This window comes from Harpegnathos saltator, unplaced genomic scaffold (assembly GCF_003227715.2).
Source record: "Harpegnathos saltator strain DR-91 unplaced genomic scaffold, Hsal_v8.6 scaffold65, whole genome shotgun sequence".
In the NCBI taxonomy this organism is placed as follows: domain Eukaryota; kingdom Metazoa; phylum Arthropoda; class Insecta; order Hymenoptera; family Formicidae; genus Harpegnathos; species Harpegnathos saltator.
The window spans coordinates 607062-632000 of NW_020230482.1; the positions used below are offsets into that span (position 1 = coordinate 607062).

A 24939-nucleotide genomic window follows, 5' to 3' on the forward strand; every position below is an offset into this window, starting at 1 on the left:
ACGTGTCCTCATAGAAAATAATCGATGACGTTCAAATCGGGCGACCGTGCCAGCCAAGTGATTGGGCCACCACAATCCATCCACCTGTCCGAAAAACGCCTATTTAATACTTGTCGCGCTGCACGCGAAGAATGCGCTGGAGCATCGTCGTGCTGAAAAATAATAATTTCGCGTATGCGGAGAGGAACGTCCTCGAGGAGAAGAGATATCTTGTTCTCTAAGAATTCCGCGTACCTCTGTCCGTCGAGACGTGGTGGTAAAAAAAATGGGCCGATCTGAAAAGAATTACCATATTAAAATAATTAAATGCGCATAAAAACATGTTCCGCATGTTGAAAATTATAAGAATACATACCACTTTGTCCGCAATTACTCCTGCCCACACGTTGATCGCTTGTAGGCGATAGAGAAAAACAGTTGTACATCGCGAAAATGTTCAACTATTTTTCTCTATCGCCTACAAGCAATGTTCTTAACAACAATAACTTCTGTGGAGTGCATCACATATGTGATCACAACTAAAACAATGAGCTTCACGGCAGAAGAGTATTTTCACATGCTCATGTGCTACGCGAATGCGGATCGCAGTGCCCATGTCGCGGCGCGTCTTTACGCGCAACGTTATACGAATCGCGCGTGACGTCCTTCGCGAAACGCAATTGTTCTTCTTGTGCGACGAGCAAGGAAAACCGGAAGTCTCCTGCCTGTTTGTAACCGCGGTGGTGCGCCGTTAATTCAGCATCCGATCCGCGACGAAGAGAGAATTTTACACGAAATCGAGAACGATCCCGGGAATAGCGTGCGCGAGTTATTGAGGCGGCTAAATCTTTCTCGATGTTCGGTACATCGCATCTTATGTTGAAATCAGTTGAGGCCGTATCATTTTCGATGCGTGCAACAGTTACTCCCACGCGATGAAGCACCGCGGGCGCACTTCTGTGTAGGTATGTTTCTTGCTTTTATCACTTGCGATAAGTATAAAAATGTTAATTAATATATCTACGCGAAACACGCGCAGATCTCCTCGCACAATGTGGGCGAAATATATCGTTTCCCGATCGTATTTTGTGGATGAATGAGGCAACCTTCACACCGAACGGTGCGTTTAAATCTCATAATACTTTGCTCTAGCAATACGAGCTGTTTTATTCTATCGCCTACAAGCAACGTTCTTAACGGCAGTAGCTTCTGTGGAGTGTTTCGCGCATCACATATGTGATCACAGCTAAAACAATGAACTTCACGGCAGAAAAATATTTTGACATGCTCATGTGCTACGGCTCACGTCGTTCGGCAATGCGCTTTCCAGTACCGGTGGTCGATCAACGTGTTCGCAGGAGTAATTGTGGACAAAGTGATATGTATTCTTATAATTTTCAAAATACGGAATATGTTTTTATGCGCGTATAATTATTTTAGTATGGTAATTCTTTTCAGATCGGCCCATTTTTTTTATCACCACGTCTCGACGGACAGAGGTACGCGGAATTCTTAGAGAACGAAATATCTCTTCTCCTAGAGGACGTTCCTCTCCGCATACGCGAAATTATTATTTTTCAGCGTATTATTTTTCACGACGGTACTCCAGCGCATTCTTCGCGTGCAGCGCGTCAAGTATTAAATAGGCGTTTTCTGGACAGGTGGATGGGTCGTGGTGGCTCAATCACTTGGTCGGCACGTCGCCCGATTTGAACGTCCTCGATTATTTTCTATAAGGACACGTCAAATCTTTAGTCGAGCAACGGCGCGATGATACAGAAGCGGAGGTATGTGCAGCAATTATTGCGGCCTTCGCTACTATCACGCCGGATATGGCGCACCGTGCGACACAGCAGATAACACAAAGAGCTGAACTCTGCTTATAAGCTGCAGGAAGGCACTTCGAACAGTAATTACATTAATTAGTAACCGTGGATTAGGCCTACTAGGGAAACCACGTAAGAAAAAAAACACACCAAGCTATCTACCTCATAGGTGGTGTGTAAATGATAACGTTTCCATGTGAAAAAATAATTTTAACACACGCAATTGCGTTTAATTCACATTTGTCGTCGTGTTTAATAAACGTTTAACTATCGCCTGCAACCCAGAAATGTGCGCCACACACTTTTGGCAAAGAGAAAACACGCTTAGATTTGCAGCGTACACGCGGCGCGTTCATCATCGTCTCGCCGCGCGCCGGCGACGTCAAAGCGTCAAAACATCATCGCCGGCGGTCAGCGCGTGCCGCCTTACTGCCCTGCCTCGACGCACACAGCTCGCTGCGGAGCGGCTATAGGACGCGATAGGCGTGGAAAACGCCAAACTTTACGCGATTATTACTAAAAAACTATTACGATTTTCACATTATGGTTGTTGTGTTTGTACTTTCTACGTGGAGTTTATTGTGGGAATCTATACAAGGGTGGTACGTGCGTGCATGTCGTGTGCTTATACGCTAGCTCGCACTGCAACAACAACTGCGTATGCGTGGTACATCACGTTCCGAATCGCATCGATACGCCGCTGTTGGTCATCAATCGGAATCACAATTACTCCGTCGGTAAAAATACATAACGCATACACTACATTTCCTCCCCCCCCCCCTTCGCGATTGTCGTTATCCGGGTACAAATCTTTGAAGCGGGCGACTGATGCGCGTAGATTTGCGGATGGTTGGAGACGACGAGTTGATTCTACATTCTTTAGGTGGGCTAGCTATCGGAGTTGACAAACTTGATGGTATTGAGAAAAATTATTGGGAATCGTTCTCCGAAATATTCTCTGACGATGTCGATGGTGTTACTCTCATGTGGATCATTATGGTTATCGTAAAAATGTATTCGACGAAGTCTTTCAATTCGTTTCTTGTGCTTCGACAAATCACTGTGTTGTGAACTGTTCTCACGACTAAAACGATTCTTCATCTGGTCAACATGTCATTTGATCTTCTTGCCTAAATACTCTATTACTCTATTACTCTATTACTCGTAGTGCAAGTCTCTTAGGCAGGTGACTACGATGCCAGGTAACCACTTATCTGTGCGAGGGTCTCCAGATAGAAAATAGACTTGCTGCTTTGGCTGGAATTCGTGGAATATTGCGTTAACTGATGCTTGCTGCTTTTGTGTAACTCTAACGTTTGTTTCTTCCGGTCGTACGAGATCTAAATTTGTTCAAATCGCACGTCCTAAAAAGAGTAGAGACGACGATTGTCCTGTTGTTGCATGAGGAGCTTTTCGATATTGTCGTAGGAACTAGCATACATTATATTGCAATAATGCTGGTATTGTTTCCCATGTTCTTCAGAGCATCTTTTACTGTTTGGACATATCGTTCAGCCTGTCTGTTCGTCGATGGATGATATGGAGCCGTTTTCTGGTGGTATTTCACACCATTTCTGTGTAAGAATGATTTAAATTCAGATGCTGTGAATTGAGGTCCATTATCTTACAATGGTGACTGGGGCACCATACGCCGCGAATATTTCTTCAAGGATTGCAGTCGTCGCTGATGTCGTCGTTGAATTTGTAACTTTAACCTCAAGCCATTTACTGTAGGCGTCCACGATAATTAATAGCATTCTTCCTGCTATTGGGCCTGCATAATCTAGGTGTATTCGTTCCCATGGGCCTTTCGGGTATTCCCAATAATGAATACGAATCTTCGGTGGCTGATATGAATTCTTGGCACAATCTATACACGTTTTTGCCACTCTCTCGATATCGGCGTCGATGCCGGGCCAAAATACAAACGATCCTTTCATTTTTACTATACCGAGATGCGCGGTGTACAATTCGTTCAGGACTGCTTCTCTGAAAATTGACGGGATTATAATTCTGTGTTCGAATACTAGGCATCCATTACTCAGTCTGTAGTTGGTTTCTGGCGGCTTATAACCTAGTCGAGTAAGGTCTTGACCTGATTCTAGTTGCTGAACTATTTTACCAAGATGAGAATCTTTTCGTGTTTCTCGTGCAATGTTCTCTGCGCAGATTGGTAACTGCTCGATTTGATGTAAAACGAATTTGTCGAATCCGTCTAACTACTGTCTCTTCCTTCTTTATGAGAGAAATTCATTGTATCGATTGAGACGTAGGTAAGTGCATACGTGAACAATAGTCTGCGTTTGCCTTCGCATGTAGGCTTGAATATTATGTCATAATCAAAATACGATAAATAATCGGCGTAATTAGCCATTCGACTAATATAGAGTGTTGGCAACGATTTTCTTGGATGCAGTATTTGTGTCAAAGGCTTGTGGTGCATAACCAATGTGAAGTGTTTTGTATACAAGTAATAAAAGTATTTTTGGGTAGCCCAGACGATAGCGAGTGCTTCTTTATCGTTTTGTGGGTATTTCTGTTCTGTAGGAGTTAGTGTGAGACTCGCGTAAGCAATTGGCCTCTCTTGATCATCGCATAATCTGTGGGATAAGACTGCTCCCAAGCCTGTTTTGCTGGCATCTGTAGAAAGAACTAAAGGTCGATTTGGATCGTACGGCATTAATACTTGAGGAGAGATTAATGTTTTCTTAATAGCTTCGTATGCTTTTTCTGCAGCCGGTGTCCATCTAAATGATTTGCTGAGTAACATGTTTCGTAATGGGCAATCTTTTGTTGATAAATTCGGGATAAAAGCACTACATAATACGTAGCTTCCCCAATAAATAACTGCAATTCTTCTGGGGTAGTTGGCTTTGGAGCTATCTCTGATAGCTTAAATGTGCTTATTCGATTTATGTATACCAAGTGCGTCTATTCTGAGTCCTAAGAATTCAACTAAAGGCGCAGCAAATACACATTTATTCCGGTTTAAACGTAAACTATGTTCTTTTAGTCGTTCTAGAGTTTCATCTAACGCCTGTAATAAACCATCAAAATCGCTTGCAAAAACGAGTATATCATCATAAAATTTTTTAACATTCAAAAGACCTTGTAATACGGTTTCCACCCTTCGCTGCCAAATCGCGGGAATACTAGCAGCACCGTAAACTGCTCGAGTTGGACGAATTAACTCGTGAGTACGGGTGTTCAATGTTAATGCCTGTGCGAACTCGTTATCTAGAGTGAGATGAGAATATACGTCCGTAATGTCAAGATGACAAAAGAATTTAGCACCTTTCAGTTGACTAAATATATGCTCTGCTTTAGGAATAGGATGCTCGTCAATTATTATCTGCGGATTAAGAATCGGTTTATAATTACCTGTAATTCGCAGTTGACCATTCCTTTTGATAACGATATGAGTTGTGGAAGCCCTTTCTGAGTAATCTACACGTTTGTAGAATCCAGACGCAATTTTTTTATCGATTTCGCTAGCGTACTTATCTCTAAGCGCGATTGGAATTTCTCTTGCTTTCGCAAATACTGGTACTGTTTCTGGTTTCAAATGTAATGATACTGGTGGACCGCTAAGTGTACCTGCAATGTTACTAAAAATACTATCGTGTTTTGACAGGAGTTGTTTGAGTTGAGCTTCTTGACTCGTTGTGAGGTTAGGTCGAAGAATTTATCGCATGTATGGTGTTTGACAATGAAAAAAGTTGCTTGAAATCTAACTCGTGTGCAAACTTTGAAATCTACTCGCGTTCAAATAAAGAATCGAAACGACCTTTAACAATGAAAAGATTCAACCTTTGCGTTGTTTGACCAATCGTTACTCTAACCTCAATGCGTCCGATGCATGGAATGCGATGTCCCGTATTACAAATTGTCTGTTTGTCTTCTCTAGCATATAATTAGGCTTAAACGTACGCAATGTGTTTATGCTAATAATGCCGCATGGAGCACTTGAGTCGACTTCCATTTGTATAACTTTTCCATCCACGGAGACGTTTATCATATATTTTTGAAGAGAGTTTACCGAACTAACTCTTTCTTTAATGCGGATCGTGTCGATATGTTCGGTCAGTTGTAACGACGCCACTACTCGTGCTTCTGTACGCAGTTCTTTCAATCTACATACTCTCGCGATGTATCCTTTCTTTCCACATGTGTTACATAATACATCACGAAAACAGCATTGACTTCTAGCGTACTGCCCTCTACAGCCACTGCACGTACTTTCAGCGCTCGACTCCTTCCCTCTCCATTGTCTCGGTGACGCTTGGCCTTCTTGAAATTTCAAATCGTGACGATGAACGTTGACGCAGCTTCTTGTCCTTTTTCACTTTAGGCGGTGTAAATCCGAGTTTATGCGTATTCTTCTGTGTCGGGAGCTCGGCATTCTTCACGACGTTCGTCGTCTTATGAGTTGCTTCCAGCATATTCGCGATCTCGTAGGCTTCAACGAATGCGGACAGCTTTTTTGCGACGATCTCGTCACACATCTCACGAGATCCTAAGCCATGCAGCAACTGTTCTATCAGCATTCTGTTAAGAAATTCTCTATACTCACAATGCGTTGCTCCTTGTCGTAGACGTAGTGCGAAGCTGGCAATAGATTCCTCTCTCTCTGCTGCTTGATAAGACAAAATCTGATACTTTCCGCATACTTATTCTTTGCTCGGTCAAAGTGTGTAATCAATGTTGTGCGAAGTTCCTCGTAGGAGACGTCCACTGGCAGTCGTAGGCTGACGAGAAATTTTAATGCGTTGTTGAGCTCTGATCCTATGTGCACTTGGGCATAATTGGCGAGTTAATTCTCTGGAATTTTACTCAATTCAAGAGCCCATTGAAAGCGCTTGAAATAGTCTTTGACGGATGTCCCTTCCGTCGATCGGAATTCCGTCATCGAAAACGATGGTACGACGGGTATGTAGTTGGGGAAGTTCCGTTTGTGTCGGCTCCCATGTTTGCGACCGACGCCTGTAAGGCACTCGCCATCATGGCGGACAGAGCCTGTAGCAGGTCCGGGGAGATGTTTGCCTGTGCCATTTTCTATGCCAGGTCAATGTTCTCGTCGTAATAGTGCACTCGTGGAAAGATCCGGGAAATCTCACTTCTGATACCACTGTTGTGTTTGTACTTTCTACGTGTAGTTTATTGTGGGAATCTATACAAGGGTGGCACGTGCATGCATGTCGTGTGCTTATACCATGGAGGTAAGAATATCTGGAGGGAGCATAAAGTATTTTTGAGGGCGAGGGGAGTGAAGCCTGAGAGGTAAGAGGAAATATCCATAGCGGCCATCTTGGTGGTTCAAAAATAACATATATATAAGATACGATATATGTAACTCAAATCTATTTTCACGTCATACGGCGTGATTATAACCAAAGAATTTTGAGGTTGTGTGTGTTGCACATATTTTGTAATAAAAGTGCTTGCAATAAAGTTGTTTATATCTGTAATAAAGTGCTTTGCAATAATAAATTCACATAATAATTCACGCAATATGCCTGATTGTTATACAAAAGACTGCAAGAGCAGAAGACACGTAACACGAAAAAAATTTCATAAAACACAATTGAGATGGGAATACTCGCATGGCAGACTAATTACATTTCACAGGTATGTTTTAATACTATTGATTATTCAAAGTAAAATTATATTTTATATTATTGTTGACATTTTTTAAAGTAATTTGATAATTACAGAATTCCAAAGAAACCACAAGTACGTAAAAAGTGGCTTGATAGAATGGACTTAAATGACAGTAATGTTCCAGAAAATGCATTTATTTGCTCATTACATTTTGAAGAAAGTGATATGGGCAAAACATCACTTAATTGTATTAGAATTAGATCTGGTGCTGTCCCATTTGTATGTATAGACATAGAATTATCAGTTTCAAGTATTTTATATTTTGTAAGACAATATGTATTAACAAAATATGTATTATAGAATAATATGAATATGAAAAATGACGAGTCTCCTGTGAAACGAAAAAAAATATTGGACGAACATAATTATAATTTAATGAAAGAGCAACAGAATCTTGATCCTGTAAAAATACAAAAAATACATCACAATGCAGAAAAAAGTATGTTAAAACATAATTATCTTATTATAAAAAATATATTATTTAGTGATCATCTTATTGTAACTGTTTAGTGATGTGGAGTTATGAATAATCTTATTAATAATTTCTTATAAAATATAATGATTCTTTTAATGACAATTATATAGATTATATAGATGATCCTGAAACATGCAGAATCAAAGAAGCAGAAAATCTTGATTCCATGGAAATATGTGACAACATTGAACAAGGTATATTTATCAATTGCAATAGATAAAACAAATCATTTTGTAGAAACACTGTTAAGTGATAGCGGACTATTACAAAAATTTTATATTAATAATAAATTGGCCAGTGATTTTTAATAGTTTTGTTACTAGTTACTATAGATTGAATAATAGAATAAAAATTTAGTATTTCTACTCAAGATATGTAGTTACTTTTTTTTCCTAATAAAAGAATAATGTTTATGAAATTTTTTTCGTTTAGTTATATTTTTTCATCAACGTTGTATTTGATACAGTTTTCCAGACGAGTACACCACGTACTTCAAGAATTAAAAATCAAGGAATAATTGTTTCGCCATATCTATAAGAAAACACGCCACGGAAACAATCGTTGAGAACTGCGTTGATGTATACGAGAAAAGAATTTCAGAAAAAAATTAAAATGTTACAACAAAAGCAACGACGAACCATTAAGTGTGTTGCAAAATTGAAAAATGTATTGACTTGTTTGAAAAAAAAAAATCTTCTTAATGCAGAACAGCTGGATGTCTTAAAAGATTTAGGTAATTTCAACAAACAATTATTAAAACGTCAAGTTAATAAGATTAATAAAACTCCAACGTCTAAAAAGTATAGGCCAGAATTAAGATCGTTTGCTTTAACGTTGCACTTTTATTCGCCACGAGCGTATGCATTTATTCGAAAAAAATTTGATACTTGTTTACCCCATCCAAAAACAATAAGTAAATGGTACAAGTCGGTTCACGGTGAACCTGGTTTTAACGAGGAAGCATTGAAGTCCATTAAAAAACGTGCTAATTTAATAAATTATCCTCTTTTTGGCGCTCTTATATTCGATGAAATGGCTGTAAGACAACATGTAGAATATGATGGTGAGAAATATTATGGATATATAGACTTGGGGCCTAATATTGATTGTGAATACGGTATAATAGCAAAAGAAGCACTAGTGTTTCTTGTAAATTGTATTAATGGATCCTGGAAAATTCCCATTGGATATTTCTTTATTTCTGGTCTGAATGCAGAGCAAAAGTTCAATATGGTTCGTCAGGCATTAATACTATTGCATGAGCATGAAATAAATATAATATCTGTAACTTTTGACGGGGCTCCAGCTAATTTAACCATGTGCACACTTTTAGGATGTAATTTTAACTTTACATCTTTTCAGACTTATTTCTTTCATCCGATAACGGACAGAAAAGTTACTGTATTTCTCGACCCATGCCATTGTGTGAAACTATTACGTAATTGTATTGGAGAACATAAATCAATAATTGATGACAATGGTGATATGATCCAATGGGAACATTTTACGAAGCTTAATGACATTCAAGTTAAGGAAAGTCTACACTTGGGTAATAAATTAAGAACGCGTCATATATAATACCATAAACAAAAAATGAAAGTAAAACTCACAGTGCAAATCTTCAGTAATTCTGTAGCTGATGCATTAGAAATTTGTAAAAATGATTTACGATATACAGATTTTGCAAATTCGGCCCCAACGATAAGATTCATACGAATAATAAATGATCTTTTTGATATCTTAAATTCGAGGAACATGAAACAGATAGGGTTCAAACAACCGTTAAATAAAAACAATAATTCTATAATTTTGGAAAAATTAAAAGAAGGCTATAATTTCCTATCACAATTACGAAAGACAGATGGTCAATTGTTGATTTATCCTAAAAATAAATGTGCATTCCTCGGTTTTATGATATGTATCAAAAGTATAACAATACTTTATAAAGATTTAGTTGTTAGTCAAGACGTATTAAAATATATATCAGGTTATAAATTTAACCAAGATCACGTTGAATTGTTATTCAGCTCTATACGAGCTCATGGAGGTTCTAACAATAACCCGACGGCTCGGTAATTTAAAGCCGCTTATAAAAAAATTCTTGTCCATACAGAGATCACAGAGACAGCAACTGGTAATTGCATCCCGCTAGAAATAATTTCAATACTACATGTTTCTGCGAATTCTGCAACTATAATAAATCAGTCAACTCCGAAATCTCGAGTAATAGATGATAGCAATCATGAAGATAGGAACGAAAATTTACCTCTTTTGCTTGATACAATAACGCTTTCAGAATTTACAACGAGAGTTATAGCTTATATTGCAGGTTTTGTTGTAAGATATTTAGAAAAAATTCTACATTGTGAAACTTGTATCGAAGCTCTTACTGGCAACGAGACACATATCGAATGTTCTTTAATTAATATTAAAAATCGTGGGGGCTTAAGATTGCCTTCACACGATGTAATTGTAATTTGTACTAAAGCTGAAATTGCAATTCGTTTAGCTTTGCGTGAAAGTGGCGATAAATGTTTATCAAAAAAATTTACAGAAATTTATCTCTTGAACCAAGTTTTGCAACGTCTCATTGAAAATAGAAATATTTTCTCAAATATAGAAGAACATTCTCGTGATCAAACAATTTTAGAAAATCATGTGTTTCATCTTATGAGAGCAATCGCCTCTAAATATATTAAAATAAGATTACATTTTATAGGGCGTAATATACTTCGTGATAACATAAGTATAAGGCAAGCATTTAACAAAATAGTTTTGTTTAAGGGACAATAATTCTAGTAAACAATAACTAACAGTAACATTACACTCATGTTCTAATTTCTAATTATACAATATCATAATGTGCATCCTACGTAACAGTTACATCTTGAGTAGAAAATTATAACATTGTATTGTGTTACTGGTAGTTTTTGCGTTTACATTTATATTTCTTTTATGTTAATAAAAAGTAAGACATGCGTTATAGTCTATAACTATAACTATATTATAAAATTATAATTTACTTTTATAATTATATTATATTTATAATGCAATTTTTATTTTGTCATACGTTTTGTATATTTCATAATAAACCATACGTAAATTGATTATATTTTTGTTCTCTGAAATTACTTTTTCTCACAATGCATCAAATTCAATTTATTATTTTTATTCATGTGAAAGTTGTATTTCCAATTACAATAGATATTCCATGTAATCACCGTCACTGCTGTCGCCATCTTGGTAGTTCATATACGTTACAATAGACTTACACTCCCCTTTCCCCTTAGGCTTCATGACCGGAGAAATATGCTCCCTCCAGATATTCCTACCTCCATGGCTTATACGCTAGCTCGCAGTGCAACAACAACTGCGCACACGTGGTACATCACGTTCCGAGTCGCATCGATACGCCGCTGTTAGTCGTCAATCGGAATCACAATTACTCCGTCGGTAAAAATACATAACGCATATACTATAATGGTACAGGACTTTTTTGTTCCTCTCACTTAGCTCTATGTCCCTACGGAGTCCGTGTTCCAAAGTGTTCTGTCCGTGTTCTGAGACACCCTATATATAACATATAACTAAAATTTTTTAGATCAGGAGGTGGTCCCCATAGGTAAATATTTACGAATAAATATAACAGAAACGATTTTCAAGAACTGTTTAATAAACAATGAATGACGGCTGCAACTTTTTGCATAACACTCAGGAACATGTCCTTAACAATATATATCAAAGCCATAAATTTTTGAGGGGGTTAACCTAATGTGTATATTTACCAAAAGTAATGAAATAAAAATGTTGCGCCAATTATTAATGCGAAAATATGTTGTACAAGACATGAAAAACGAAGCAACGAAAACAAATAAAAGTAAAAATAATAAAACAATGAAAAAGAAAATTAAGATTTAGACAAAAACACTTGACGTACTCATATATTATAAACTGTCAAATATATAAATAGTGTTAGCATATTCAATATTAACTTTTAGGAATATAGATTACCATAATATAATTCTAAAATGTACCAACGCAATTATTAGAAGACTGAAATGTTAAATATATTACAACTTTTGTTTTAATGCATCCTAGGTACGCCAAGTGTTTTTGTCTAAATCTTAATTTTCTTTTTCATTGTTTTATTATTTTTAATTTTATTTGCTTTCGTTGCTTCATTTTTCATGTCTTGTACAAGATATTTTCGCATTATTAGTTGGCGCAACTTTTTTATTTCATTAATTTTTGTTTAAAGATATTAAAAAGTAACGTTTTTGTACAAACTTGCATTAATAATTTTTCCTAAATATTTTTTTCCGTATAATGAAATAGTTTTTGGGAAGTTAAAATATAACATCCCATAATATTATTTTCTTGGTCCTTAATTTTTTATAACATTTTTTAAAATATTTTTTTGCGCAATAAACGCTGGAACGCGTGTACTTGGCGTTTTTTTTTTCTTCTTTTCAAAAGTAATTTTGTTTGGATATACTTATATCTGGAAGATCGCTTATTTACTAGCGAGCATGGTATAGTACGTAGTGCCACTTGGCAGACGATAGAATAACTACATATGCGAATAAGCATATTAGAAAAAATATCCCCAGTAAAGTAAAAGTAAAGAAAGAAAATAATATATATCGATTACACGAGAAAAAGATACTTTTTTACTGTAAGCATGCGTTAAATCAACAATAATAACATTACAGCTATACTTACTAAAACATAGGTTTTTAAATAAAATATTAATTCACCAACCAAAAACCATTATATACGACAATTAAAGAAAAATCAATTAAAAGCCTAAAAATAGACTACCCGTCCTCAAAAGGTTAAGTACATTGGTACTAACTTACAGCAAAAAAGTATTTTTCGTACCTTTTAGGCGGATTTTTTAAATAAATAATTCTCGGTATTTATTTGACAGAATGTATTCCATACAAGCGTAAAAAACCATTTACGCCAGCTGGGATATATCTCTCAACTCCATGTTTGGGTGCCACATAAATTAATCGAAATCAACTTAGCCATTCACATATCCATCTGCGATTTGCTTCGAAACACCAAGAAAACAGTCTATTTTTGAGGCGGATAGCGACGGGCGATGAAAAGTAGATCGTTTACGATAATGTAGCACGTAAAACATCACGGAAACACAGCAGCGAGCCGCCGCAAATAACCTCGAAGACAGGATTGCATCTAAAGAAGATCATGCTCTCCGTATGGTAGGATTTCAAGGATATCATCTACTACGAGCTGCTACCGTCATGCAAAACGATTGATTCAACCGTATACTGCTCGCAGTTAACGAAATTGAACCACGCAATTCGCACGAAACGTCCAAAAGTGACAAATCGCAAGGGTGTTCTCTTCCACCACAACGCCAGACTCCCTACGTCATTGACCACGCGGAACAAATTACTTACAAGGGACATTCGGCAACGCGGAAATTCAAAAAAATCTGAAACTCTGCATAATTGTAGAGCAGATATACCTAATAACAAAACAATTTTTCGTTGGTGCCCAAAAACGGTTTTAAGGGTGGAAACAACCCCTTGAACAAAGTTGATTTTTGTCTTTCTAAGCGAATATTATCGAAACTATTAAAGATATGAAAAAATATTTTAGACAAAAGTTTTATGGTTTTAAAAGTACTTTATTATGCTATATTTAGATTTTTTAAAAATGTAAAATTGTGTATAAAATACCCCCCCTCCTTCTCTTTTTTCAAATTGTTAAAATCAATTGTCCAACCAAAATAAAGCTTATTTTATGACAAATTCAACCATATATAATAACATTATGTTTGGAAAAGGCAATATTGAAAAAAAAATTAAACATGCTCTTATATGTATGCTACGCGTACCAAACTTAAGGATTCGCTACTTGACGATGGCATTTCTTTCTTCCTCAAATCTTCCTCATAATTGCAAACTGTAAAAGATAAGGAAGGAAGAAAATAGAAAATCTAAAAAAGCAATAAAGTTGATGTTAAGAAGTAAGTAGGAGAAAAATAGCATAATAAGGATACAGTCACTAATATTTAAAAATGTTATAAATTATAAAATTTCACGTAATAGACGTTTATTTTGCCAACATTGCGGCTACCTTTTTCATTAATTTAAACGACAAATATAAATAAATATGTGTGTGTGTGTATGTGTGTTTTTGTACGTGCGCACGTGTGTGTACATCATGGCAACATGCAAAACACTTGTCACAAGTTTTATGACTGTGCGATCAAAATAGCACTCTTTATCAAGTACAGTGCAATCAAGGTTCATTATATTGACATATGTTATCTTCATTCATTTGCATATAAAAGCTGTCCATTTTGGAATACATTTCAGTGTTATTGAAGCAGTTATTGAAGCAGTACGTATATTATTATTGCTGTGAGAAATGTTTAATTAAAATATCCTTAAGATTTGTATCATAATGTCAGTAATAAATCCAGCTAATGTTATTAATTTGTTAATTGCGACATTTCATTTCACAAATATTGCAATAACTCCTGTTAATCATCAAGAGGTGGAACTCCATGATACAATTACTGATTTAATAAAGAGTGCTATACATCACAATATTACGATCGAACATGAGTGGGGACTTGATTTTGACGATCCATCAGAACCGCATGACGTACAATTTGTAGATGTGTACGATATTGATGCTGAAGAAGATAATTATGGAAATGAAGTTTGCACTGTGGATGATGAAGGTGGAAATGTAAACTTAAATTATAAGAAAAAGGCAATCGAATTTTGGAAGAGTGGAAAGAAAGGACATTTATCTCTTACTTCTGTACAACATCGTTTTAGAAAAGTAAAGTTTAATTAAAAAATAAGAAGAATAATATATAGTATTGGGTGAGTGCAAAAGTTCGTGCGGAGTTTCAATAGATGGAGTTATAAGCGTCGTAAAGTGTTGTCATTAATACTTCCATCTACATATTATATAATGTTGGAAAGGTGACGTCTTCAGCTGTTATTAAAAAAAAATCATTTGTTTTCATACAAACTGCTTCGAGAAATATCACTTTAAAAATGAGTATCGATAAGGTGCATTTACGGCATGTTATGCTTTACAAGTTTCGGAAGGGAATAAACGTTGCCGCAGCCGTAAAAAACATTCAGGATGTTTATCAGGATGAAGCACCAGCTAAACGAACTGTGGAAAAATGGTTTGCTAAATTTCGGCGCGGAGAATTTAACCTTGAAGACGAGCCACGCTCTGGTCGACCTTCTGACATTGATGACGATGTTTTGCGTACTTTAGTGCTCAATAATCCGCGAATTTCAACAGAAGAAGTTGCTACAGCACTAAACGTTGACCGATCAACCGCTTTTTGGCGTTTAAAAAAGATGGGATTCGATTTGAAGCTCGATATATGGGTGCCCCATTTGCTGACCGAGAAGAACAAAATCAAGCGAATTTCTGCAGCCGTTTCTTTACTCGGGCGGCTCAATAACGAGTCGTTTTTGGATCGACTAGTGACGGGCGATAAGAAATGGGTCCTCTACAACAATGTTCAGCGCAAACGGACATGGAAACAATCAGGTGAGCATGGTAACGCAATGCCAAAGGCCAGTTTGCACCCGATGAAGGTGATGCTCTCTGTTTGGTGGGATTGCAAGGACATAATCTATTTCGAGCTTCTCTCCGCTGGCGAAACGATTGATTCGGACAAGTACTGTCGCCAATTAACCAATCTGAATCGAGAAATAAAAGAGAAACGTCCGATTTTGTCAAATCGCAAGGGAGTCGTCTTTCATCACGACAACGCCAGATCACACGTTTCGAAAAAGACGCTGCGCAAACTGAAGAGCCTGAAATGGGATGTCTTAACGCATCCACCGTATTCTCCTGATATCGCACCATCTGACTATCACTTGTTCCGGTCATTGCAAAATTATTTAAATGGAAAAAACTTTGATTCTTTGGAGGCCTTAAAAAACGGCGTCTCTTCGTTCTTCGAATCTAAACCGCGCAGTTTTTATGATCGAGGCATCCGTATGCTGCCAGAACGTTGGGAAAAGATTATAGAAAACGATGGAGAATATATCATTGATTGAATAAAGATTTTTGTTTGCCTAATCACTGTGTGACTTTTATTCACAAACTCCGCACGAACTTTTGCACTCACCCAATAAAATACTTGAGGCTTTTACGGTGTATAGTGACCGGCAGTGATTCGTTCCGCGACAGAGAGAACTCTATTTCCCCTCTCGCGGAACGCGTCATTGTCGGTCATTGTACATACAGCTTTGACTATAAGTATAAAGCATCCCAAAAAATTTATTTAAATTATGTAACAAAAACATACTATATGAATATATGGAGAACATAATATAGTATACGAGTATATGGAAAAATAATATAATAAAAAAATATAATATAAGAATATGTGGAAAATAATATTTATTTTACAATATTTATTGTAATATAATATAATATTAATATAATATAAATTATAATATAAATATAATATACATAAATATAATATACACATTATATTATAAAATATTAATATAATATTTATTGTAAAGAGATTATATATTTACTATGAGTATATGCACTGATTTCTAGGAAAATACAATGAGTTAGAGATGCTTTATACTTATGACCAAAGCTGTAAATTATATAGTTAGAGTCGCGTTGTTTTTTATTTTAAGTTTTACAATTTGATGTTTCGTGAACATTTAATTCGTATATAACTTCTTTTATTTTTGAATTCGAATTGTTTAATATTGAGATTTGTTTTCTTCTAGGTAAAATCTATTCAACAATTGCACAGATGGCAAGAACATGTAATGCGTGGGGGTTCAAATACAGACAAACTTGTAGTTATTGCTGAATATGTTCTTATAAAATTCCAAGAAGCTGTTAATAGAGGACTTATTATTCATGATATAAATCTGCGAAAATGGGCGCTAGAAGCAAAGGAACAAGTGGATTTTTCTTCATTTAAAGCAGGAAATTGGTGGATATGGAATTTTAAAAAGGCACATCGTATTACATCACGTAAAATAACTGCATTTAAAACGCGGTCTTCTCATTTAACTGATCTAACTATACGTCAAAACGCTGAGGAATTTGTAAATACAGTAAAGCCACATATTAATGTAATCGGTGCTGAATCAACTTATAATGCGGACGAAAGTGGCTTTAATTTAGAAATACATGCAGGAAGAACATTAGCTAATGTAGGAGTGAAGACAGTTGGAGCTACTATCCAATCTTTATCTGCTATGACTCATAGCTACACCATTATGCCTATTATATCTGCAGATGGACATCTCCTTTCGCCTTTGTATATAGTATTAAAAGAATCTATTGGTGTTTTTGGACCACAAGTAGAACAAACTCTTTTTAGACCAGTGAATATTTACATTGCGGCTTCAAAATCAGGGAAATTGACAACTGAACATTTCAAAAATTGGTTCCAAGAAGTGTATCTACCAAACACTGGAGAGAAAAGTATACTACTGCTTGATTCATGGACGGGACATTGCCCGAACCAATTGGAAGAACTTGTACCAAAAGACAAACATGTAAATATTCTAACAATACCAAAAAAAACAACTGCTTCTATACAGCCATTAGATGTTTTTGGTTTCAGAATCTGGAAAAATTTTGTTCGAAGCTTTTCTGATAGTGTTATTATAAATAATTATGACATAAATTTACATTTACGTAATAACATAATAAAATTGCAATCTTTAACACACAATCAACTGTCTTCTCCAAGATCTCCAAGAAATTTATTTAGATATAGCTGGTATAAAAGTGGTTATTTATCAACACGGCCTGAAAAATTTCATAATCCAATCGATTATTGTTATTTTAAAGAAGAAAAACGTATACCAAAATGTAGCATTTGTGGTAAAATGGCTTTTATACGTTGTGCATTGTGCAAGCAATATTTTTGTTTTGAACATTTCTTTGAGCAATATCATTATTGTAATAATTATATAGAATAAATAATATTTTACTGTCCTCAATTCCTGTAAAATTTGTATATATTATAATCCATACCAAAATATAAGATATCTTTCACTCGAATATCTATATCGACTACTTAATTAATAAAACCTATATACTGAATGAAGCAAAACACATACACACAAATGTACACTGAATAAATTTATAAATTATATTTTTCATTATTAAATCCGTGTGTGTTCTCCTTTTTTCTTCATATCATTCATTTCCTTATTTGTTCTTTACAATTGAATTTAAAAGATTATCTATATTAGGGTTATATACACTCTCTCTGCGTCCTCCTTATCATGCTGTTCTTCTTCAACTTACTTCTTAACATCAACTTTATTCTTTTCTTAGATTACCTGTTTTTATTCCTTCCTTACCTTTTACAGTCACTAATTATGAGGGAGAAAGAAATGCCATCGTCAAGCAGCGAACCCATAAGTTTGGTACGCGTAGCATATATATAAGAGCATGTTTAATTTTTTTTTCAATATTGCCTTTTCCAAACATAATGTTATTATATATGGTTGAATTTGTCATAAAATAAGCTTTATTTTGGTTGGACAATTGATTTTAACAATTTGAAAAAAGAGAAGGAGGGGGGGTATTTTATACACAATTTTACATTTTTAAAAAATCTAAATATAGCATAATAAAGTACTTTTAAAACCATAAAACTTTTGTCTAAAACATTTTTTCATATCTTTAATAGTTTCGATAATATTCGCTTAGAAAGACAAAAATCAACTTTGTTCAAGGGGTTGTTTCCACCCTTAAAACCGTTTTTGGGCACCAACGAAAAATTGTTTTGTTATTAGGTATATCTGCTCTACAATTATGCAGAGTTTCAGATTTTTTTGAATTTCCGCGTTGCCGAATGTCCCTTGTTAGTCTTGGCTGAGATGTTTTGCCTCATCCTGCGTATTGGACCTGTCTCCTTTTTTTTTTTTTTTGATAACGATGGGGAAATCCTCATGGATACCATCGGCCCTGAAGGGAGCCATGTGGTTATGCCGGACTCTTACCGGCTAAAACCCCACCGAAGTGCCTATTCTCACTGAGTACGAGTGGGGGCGGAGGGAGAACTAATCCCTTATTCCTTTCCCGCCGTCCCCGACTCTTGGTCCAACAACCAATCCTCTGTTGCTGCGTCTACTCGACGCCATAATAACCGCCCGGTTGTCAGCCATTGTCAGATGATCCAAAACGGGTTCATCTAACCTTAGGAGGTAGGGCGGCACTTAAACCCTTTCCTCCCATCCCATCTCCCTTCATATCGGAGATAGGATTTGAGGGTAATGGGGCCCGTCACTTCACCGGGCTTATCCATTCCCTTCCCCCCCTGCTGTTACCACAGGGGGTCTATCTTCACAACTGTCCACCACTGGCCACCACTGTAGAAAGGGCTAACCTCCCCCTTTACCTGACTGGACCTGGCTCCTTCCGATTATCACTTACTCCGGTCGTTACAGAACATTATAAACAGAAAAATTTTCAAGGATGAAGAGGCCATTAAAAACCACCTGGATTGGTTTTTCGCCCATATGTCCCAGATGTTTTACGAAAGCGGCATAATGAAGTTGGTGAAAAGATGGCAAAAGGTCATCGATAAAAATGGTCAATATACACTGCTCAAAAGAATTATGGTATAAATAATTTATTGCCGAAAATTGGCCAACTTTGACTGGCGATTACTTCGCGAAAAATTATTGTAGACTAATGATTTTTGTTCCAAATGAAGCTTGAAGTCTCTACTTTAAGAATGTATCCCCATTTTTTACATATGATGCACCTCTACTCCTGTAACCACTGACATCTAAGGGCATATTTCGTATACTGAAAATTCCGAAGTTTGACGGAATGCACGGACGTGGACAATTCTTTTTCGGGGACGCCGTTTGCATCGTCATAAATTTCAAATCTTCCCCTTTAATTTGAAAAAAATGGAGTAGCTACAATTTTTTTCGCAAAGTTACAGCCCTTCAAAAATATCGTGGTTTTTGGCCTTGGGGCCAAGTGTGCATGCATGTGTGTGTGTGTCTATGACAGAAGAGATAAGGACCCCATGGTTCGTCCCTTCCACAGTCAATAATTAACTTTACACCTGTATGTGTGCGTGTGCATGTGCGTATGCGTGTGCGTTTGTATGTGTGTGTGTGTGTGTGTGTGTGTGTGTGTGTGTGTGTGTGTGTGTGTGTGTGTGTGTGTGTGTGTGTGTGTGTGTGTGTGTGTGTGTGTGTGTGTATGTGCGTCAGCAGAAATAAGGACCCCGCGGTTCGTCACTCCCGCAGTATTTAATGACTCCAAACCCTCTCTACTGTGTGTGTGTGTGTGTGTGTGTGCGCGCGCGGCCGCGCGCGGGCGCTCGTGCGTGTGTATGTAAATGGGTTTTTACTGAATTAAGTGTTCAAATTGTCTTCCGTCTGCTGCTTGACAATGACCTAATCGTAGATAAAATTCATTTAAAACATTTCGTCCCATTTTTGGTGAGATAAGATTTACTTGGTACAGTATGCGTTCCTTAAAGTCTGCCAAGTTAGCAGGTTTCGTTGCATACACATTGTTTTTAACATACCCCCCTAAACCATACTCCTGTTACGTCCTAGAGAAGGAGCGCAATTTATCTGTTCGCAAGAAAGGCGAACCTCTTTCGTACGCACGTGCCAGGGAGCGGGTCAGCAACCCGATGGATTCCTTTACTCGCTCGCTGACGTACTACAAGCTGTCCGTTTTTCGGTTAGGGACATGAATCCCTTTACCGGGGATGGGACCATGAGTCGATTGTTGGAATGTGGGCTATCTGGGGTGATTTTGAAATTAATTAATGAAAAATAGATTATTAACAAATTTATTAAAATTAGGATAATAAACAAAATGATATAACGACGCGATTTAGAAAATAACGATTTACAACTACGCGATTTGACAGAATAATTGTATGTGTATGTGTGTGTGTGTGTGAGAAGTACTAGGAAGGAGGAGGAAAGATAAAGGAAGGAAAACGAATATAGTGAAGACTAGTCGGGCGAGGAGGAACGAGAACGGTCTGGTGAATTAAGGGGAGTAGATCAGTCAAAGAGACAGGAGAATAAGATATCGAAGGGGTCGAAGGAGTGGACAAACGTGTGGGAGAAGGGAAGGAGTACCAGGGGATAAACGTTCAGGAACAATGTAGGGGGTAGGAGTGTCGGATCTGTGTGATAATCTATTTCTAGAGAAATATTAATAATCGCTCGGAAATATTGCACCTGAGATGCTAACTCGTCGGGGTCTCTTGTCTCGTAAATTGACTCGAGAGTGTAAAGAACTCGGTGGATGGATACCACGGAATAATAATAATGGTCCACTAAAACCGGATTTCAAAAAAATGTGTTCAGTCGAAAAAAGAAACTTACTGCTGATCTCAAGAGCCTTGTGCAAGGAAAAGAAAAAAAATTGCTGCTGGTCTACATGAGTGCGCAATGCTGGCCCTGTCGCTCACAGATATCCAATTTGGCACCAGTTATGTTACACACAACGATGTATTTGAGGCAGTAGATAATATCAGGTGTAGTAAAAAGAAATCCATTATTTTTCCAATAGATGGCTTTAGTTATCTGTATCTCGCGTTGTATAAGTCCGATCGGGTTCCACTATACGGCGTTAGAAAGATGAGATTTCGTAATAAAAAAACTTTTCTGACAGTTTTGTGATTAGTTGACTCAGTTTTGTTTGAGCGCGCGTCAAAGATGGACACTAGCAAAGAGAAAATACGCTATATTTCACAGTTTTTCTTCGATAAAGGCGAAAACGCAAGCCAGGCGGCTGAAAATGTGAATAGTGTTTATGGTCCTGATACTCTAACAGCCAATCACGCGCAATTTCGGTTTCGTCGATTCCGTTCCGGTAATTTCGATGTCAAAGATGCACCACGCACTGAAAGGCCAATTGTCGAAAATATCGATAAAATCATGAACATTGTCGAGTCCGACCATCATGTAAGCACTGTTTCGATTGCCCAAGAGCTAAAGATTGCACAAAAAACCGTTAGGAACCATTTGAATAAGGCTGGATACAAAAAGAAGCTCGATGTATGGGTGCCACACGAGTTAACGCAAAAAAACCTCATGGACCGAATTTCCATCTGCGAATCGCTGCTGAATCGCAACAAAATCGACCCATTTCTGAAGCGGTTGGTCACTAGTGATGAAAAGTGGATCACTTACGACAACGTCAAGCGAAAACGGTCGTGGTCGAATCGCGGTGAGCCGGCGGAAACGGTGGCCAAGCCAGGATTGACGGCCAGGAAGGTTTTGCTGTGTGTTTGGTGGGATTGGCAGGGAATTATCTACTATGAGCTGCTCCCCTACGGCAAAACTCTTAACTCGGAACTGTACTGTCAACAATTGGACCGTCTGAAGGAAGCAATCGCCCAGAAGCGGCCAGCTTTGGCCAATAGGAGAGGAATTGTGTTCCATCAGGACAACGCCAGGCCACACACATCGATAGTGACTCGCCAGAAGCTCCGGGAGCTTGGTTGGGAGGTTCTTATGCATCCACCTTATTGTCCAGACCTGGCACCAAGTGATTACCATCTGTTCCTGTCCATGGCGAACAATTTTGCTGGTGAAAAATTCGCTTCAAGAGAGGCTTGTGAAAATCGACTGTCTCAATTTTTTGCCAATAGGGACGAGGGCTTCTATAAGAGAGGCATAATGAAATTACCCTCAAAATGGAAACAAGTTATCGAACAAAACGGCGCATATTTGACCTAAATAGGATCATTCTAACTATGGTAATTAAAGCCTTCAATTTCATGCAAAAATAATGGATTTCTTTTTACTACACCTGATAATTAAAAACTACGAAAGACATGCAAGATCAACTGCAAATGAGATGCGTGGAAAACGCCAAGAAAAACTGCAGAAGAACTAAAAAAAATAACTGAGAACAACTGCCAAAGAGTATAAAAAGACGTGTAAAACCACTGATAAAACTGCTGAAGAAAAAGAAAAAGGAGTATGTCCGGAGGCAAATTATTGCGGTTTTTATACCGTTGATCGAAAACAGTAGCCACCAGGGTGTGTAGAAAGATGGTCCTTGAAGAAGGGATGAACCCTTAAGAAGAGCCCAATGATGTCAAAGATTTGATTAGTAATTTTTTATTATTGGTCCTGGTTGACCTTGGTGGGAAAAAGTTTTAGCCATTAGAAATTAAGGTTAAAAAAGTCTCGTGGAAGGAGACAGTTAGTTCTAGAAAACATGAATATAGATGGAATAAAGGGTGGAGCGTAGATATCTCATAATTTTAGGCGGATTAGTTATGATTGGCCGAATGAGTTAGATATGAAAAGTGCGGTGGTAGTGGATTTTTGTGAAGTAAAGCCAAGAAAATTTTAAAAGATAAGGAGATAGGAATCATATGTTTTGGTCAGCTGGAACAGTCAGGATGTCGTAAAGCATAGGTTGAGATAAGATTTTATGACGACCGGTAAACAGATGGTGGCAGGTTATTTGGTAACTCCGATTGTTTGACTAGTAGGATACATATGGATTCAGACTAAGAGGATGCAGGTTTCAAGATTTTAGAGTAGGAATGCTTTGAGTTGTTTGTTATACCGCGGATTTGTTAACGCAGAGTTTGAAATTTTATAAATAAAGCGACGGACATATTTGGTGAACATTCCCAGATAGATAGACAACAGGGGACTGCTTCCTGTTAAATTTTTCCGAATCGCCTTTGGTTTGACACGGCGGCTGTTCGCCAGATATGTCTGTTTCTTATGTCCATTGTTATATAAAATTGTTATATAAATTGTTCCATTGTTATATAAAAAAATAGAAGTTCGAGAAAAGAAAGGTTTTAATTGTCCGGAGTCCACAGGACGTAACATAAAAAGTAGTCCAACGAAGAAAGATCTAATGATTTAGAGGGCCACTCTATTTCTTCACGTCTTCCTATCCATCGGTTTAAGAAAGTATCGATTAAAAATTGACGCACTACTACTTATGGAAAATGTACTAACTTCAGTCGCCTGTGCTACCTTCTTTATCGAAGAATTAGGATTTTCTACAAATGATTGCATCACATCCAAACTTTTATCGAAATGTGTCGCTGATTTTGGTAGCGCCCACTCCGCAGGTGGTCCTTGATAGATCCCGTTTCTTCAAATCGTCTGACAGTTTTTTGAACTGTAAACTTTGAAATTGGTTCATCTGCATAAGTGTCATTAAACAATCGCTACTTGTTCGAAGAACCTAACGCGGTCACTATATCCTCGCATCATCAATATTGTAATTCTTTCTCTTTCAGTCAATACTATTTTGGCGACTACCGAAGGTAATTTCTTACTTTGCAAAAAAAATTACTTTGACTTGATATATGAACAAATTTGTTACTTGTATGACGAACACGATCTGCATCTATCTAGCATCTAATAAATTTTCTTCAATAAAGAAGGGTCCGATAACCAAAAACCCGTCGACATGTTTTTTGGGGATACTACATGTGGAGATCACGTCTATGCTACCTTCCTTACCGAAGAATAAGGATGGGCTCCTACAAATGATTTGTAAGTCTAATGAACGTCTATTAAGCTGGCACAGCCCTTTCAGCACAATCGCATGGGACTAGCACAGAAATTTAGTGCTCTTTTGTTGCTAATTTGTTGCTCTATTCCCGATTTTGTTGCTCCAGCCATTTCCAAGAAAACAGGAGCTGTGCTAGCTTAACATTAAAGTTAGCACAGTCCCTCGAAAAAAAAATAAAAAATGAAAAACGGACACATATTTTTAAACTACGATTTTGTTGCTAATTTGTTGCTCTATTCCCGATTTTGTTGCTCCAGCCATTTCGAAAAAAAAACTGCCGGGGACCTAGAGAGAGACGTGTGCTGGCTACAAGAGTAAACTACTCAAAAAAAATTTGTTGCTCGCCCAATTTCGGTCTCAGTATGTTGCCTGACTTTGTTGCTCTTAAGATATCCCAATTTCAAATTTGTTGCTCCCGGTATATATTTAAACAAC

General features: G+C 37.1%; 1 protein-coding gene across 1 annotated transcript; it reads left to right on the forward strand.

Moving 5' to 3' along the window:
• The first annotated feature begins 6981 nt into the window (after nt 1-6981).
• LOC112589897 (uncharacterized) lies at nt 6982-8282 on the forward strand. The gene is made up of 4 exons (XM_025304783.1): nt 6982-7085; nt 7520-7685; nt 7767-7905; nt 8052-8282. The coding sequence occupies exons 1-4, from the start codon at nt 6997-6999 to the stop codon at nt 8159-8161; spliced, it is 504 nt and encodes a 167-aa protein (XP_025160568.1). The 5' UTR covers nt 6982-6996; the 3' UTR covers nt 8162-8282.
• Nucleotides 8283-24939: the final 16657 nt, after the last annotated feature.

Bases quoted from the DNA above. Each gene is read 5' to 3' on its own strand.
- LOC112589897 (XM_025304783.1), top strand. From the start codon at position 6,997: ATGCATGTCGTGTGCTTATACCATGGAGGTAAGAATATCTGGAGGGAG. The intron at 7,086-7,519 runs GTAAGAGGAAAT...TGATAATTACAG, and splicing joins AGGGGAGTGAAGCCTGAGAG to AATTCCAAAGAAACCACAAG. The intron at 7,906-8,051 runs GTATGTTAAAAC...ACAATTATATAG, and splicing joins ACATCACAATGCAGAAAAAA to ATTATATAGATGATCCTGAA.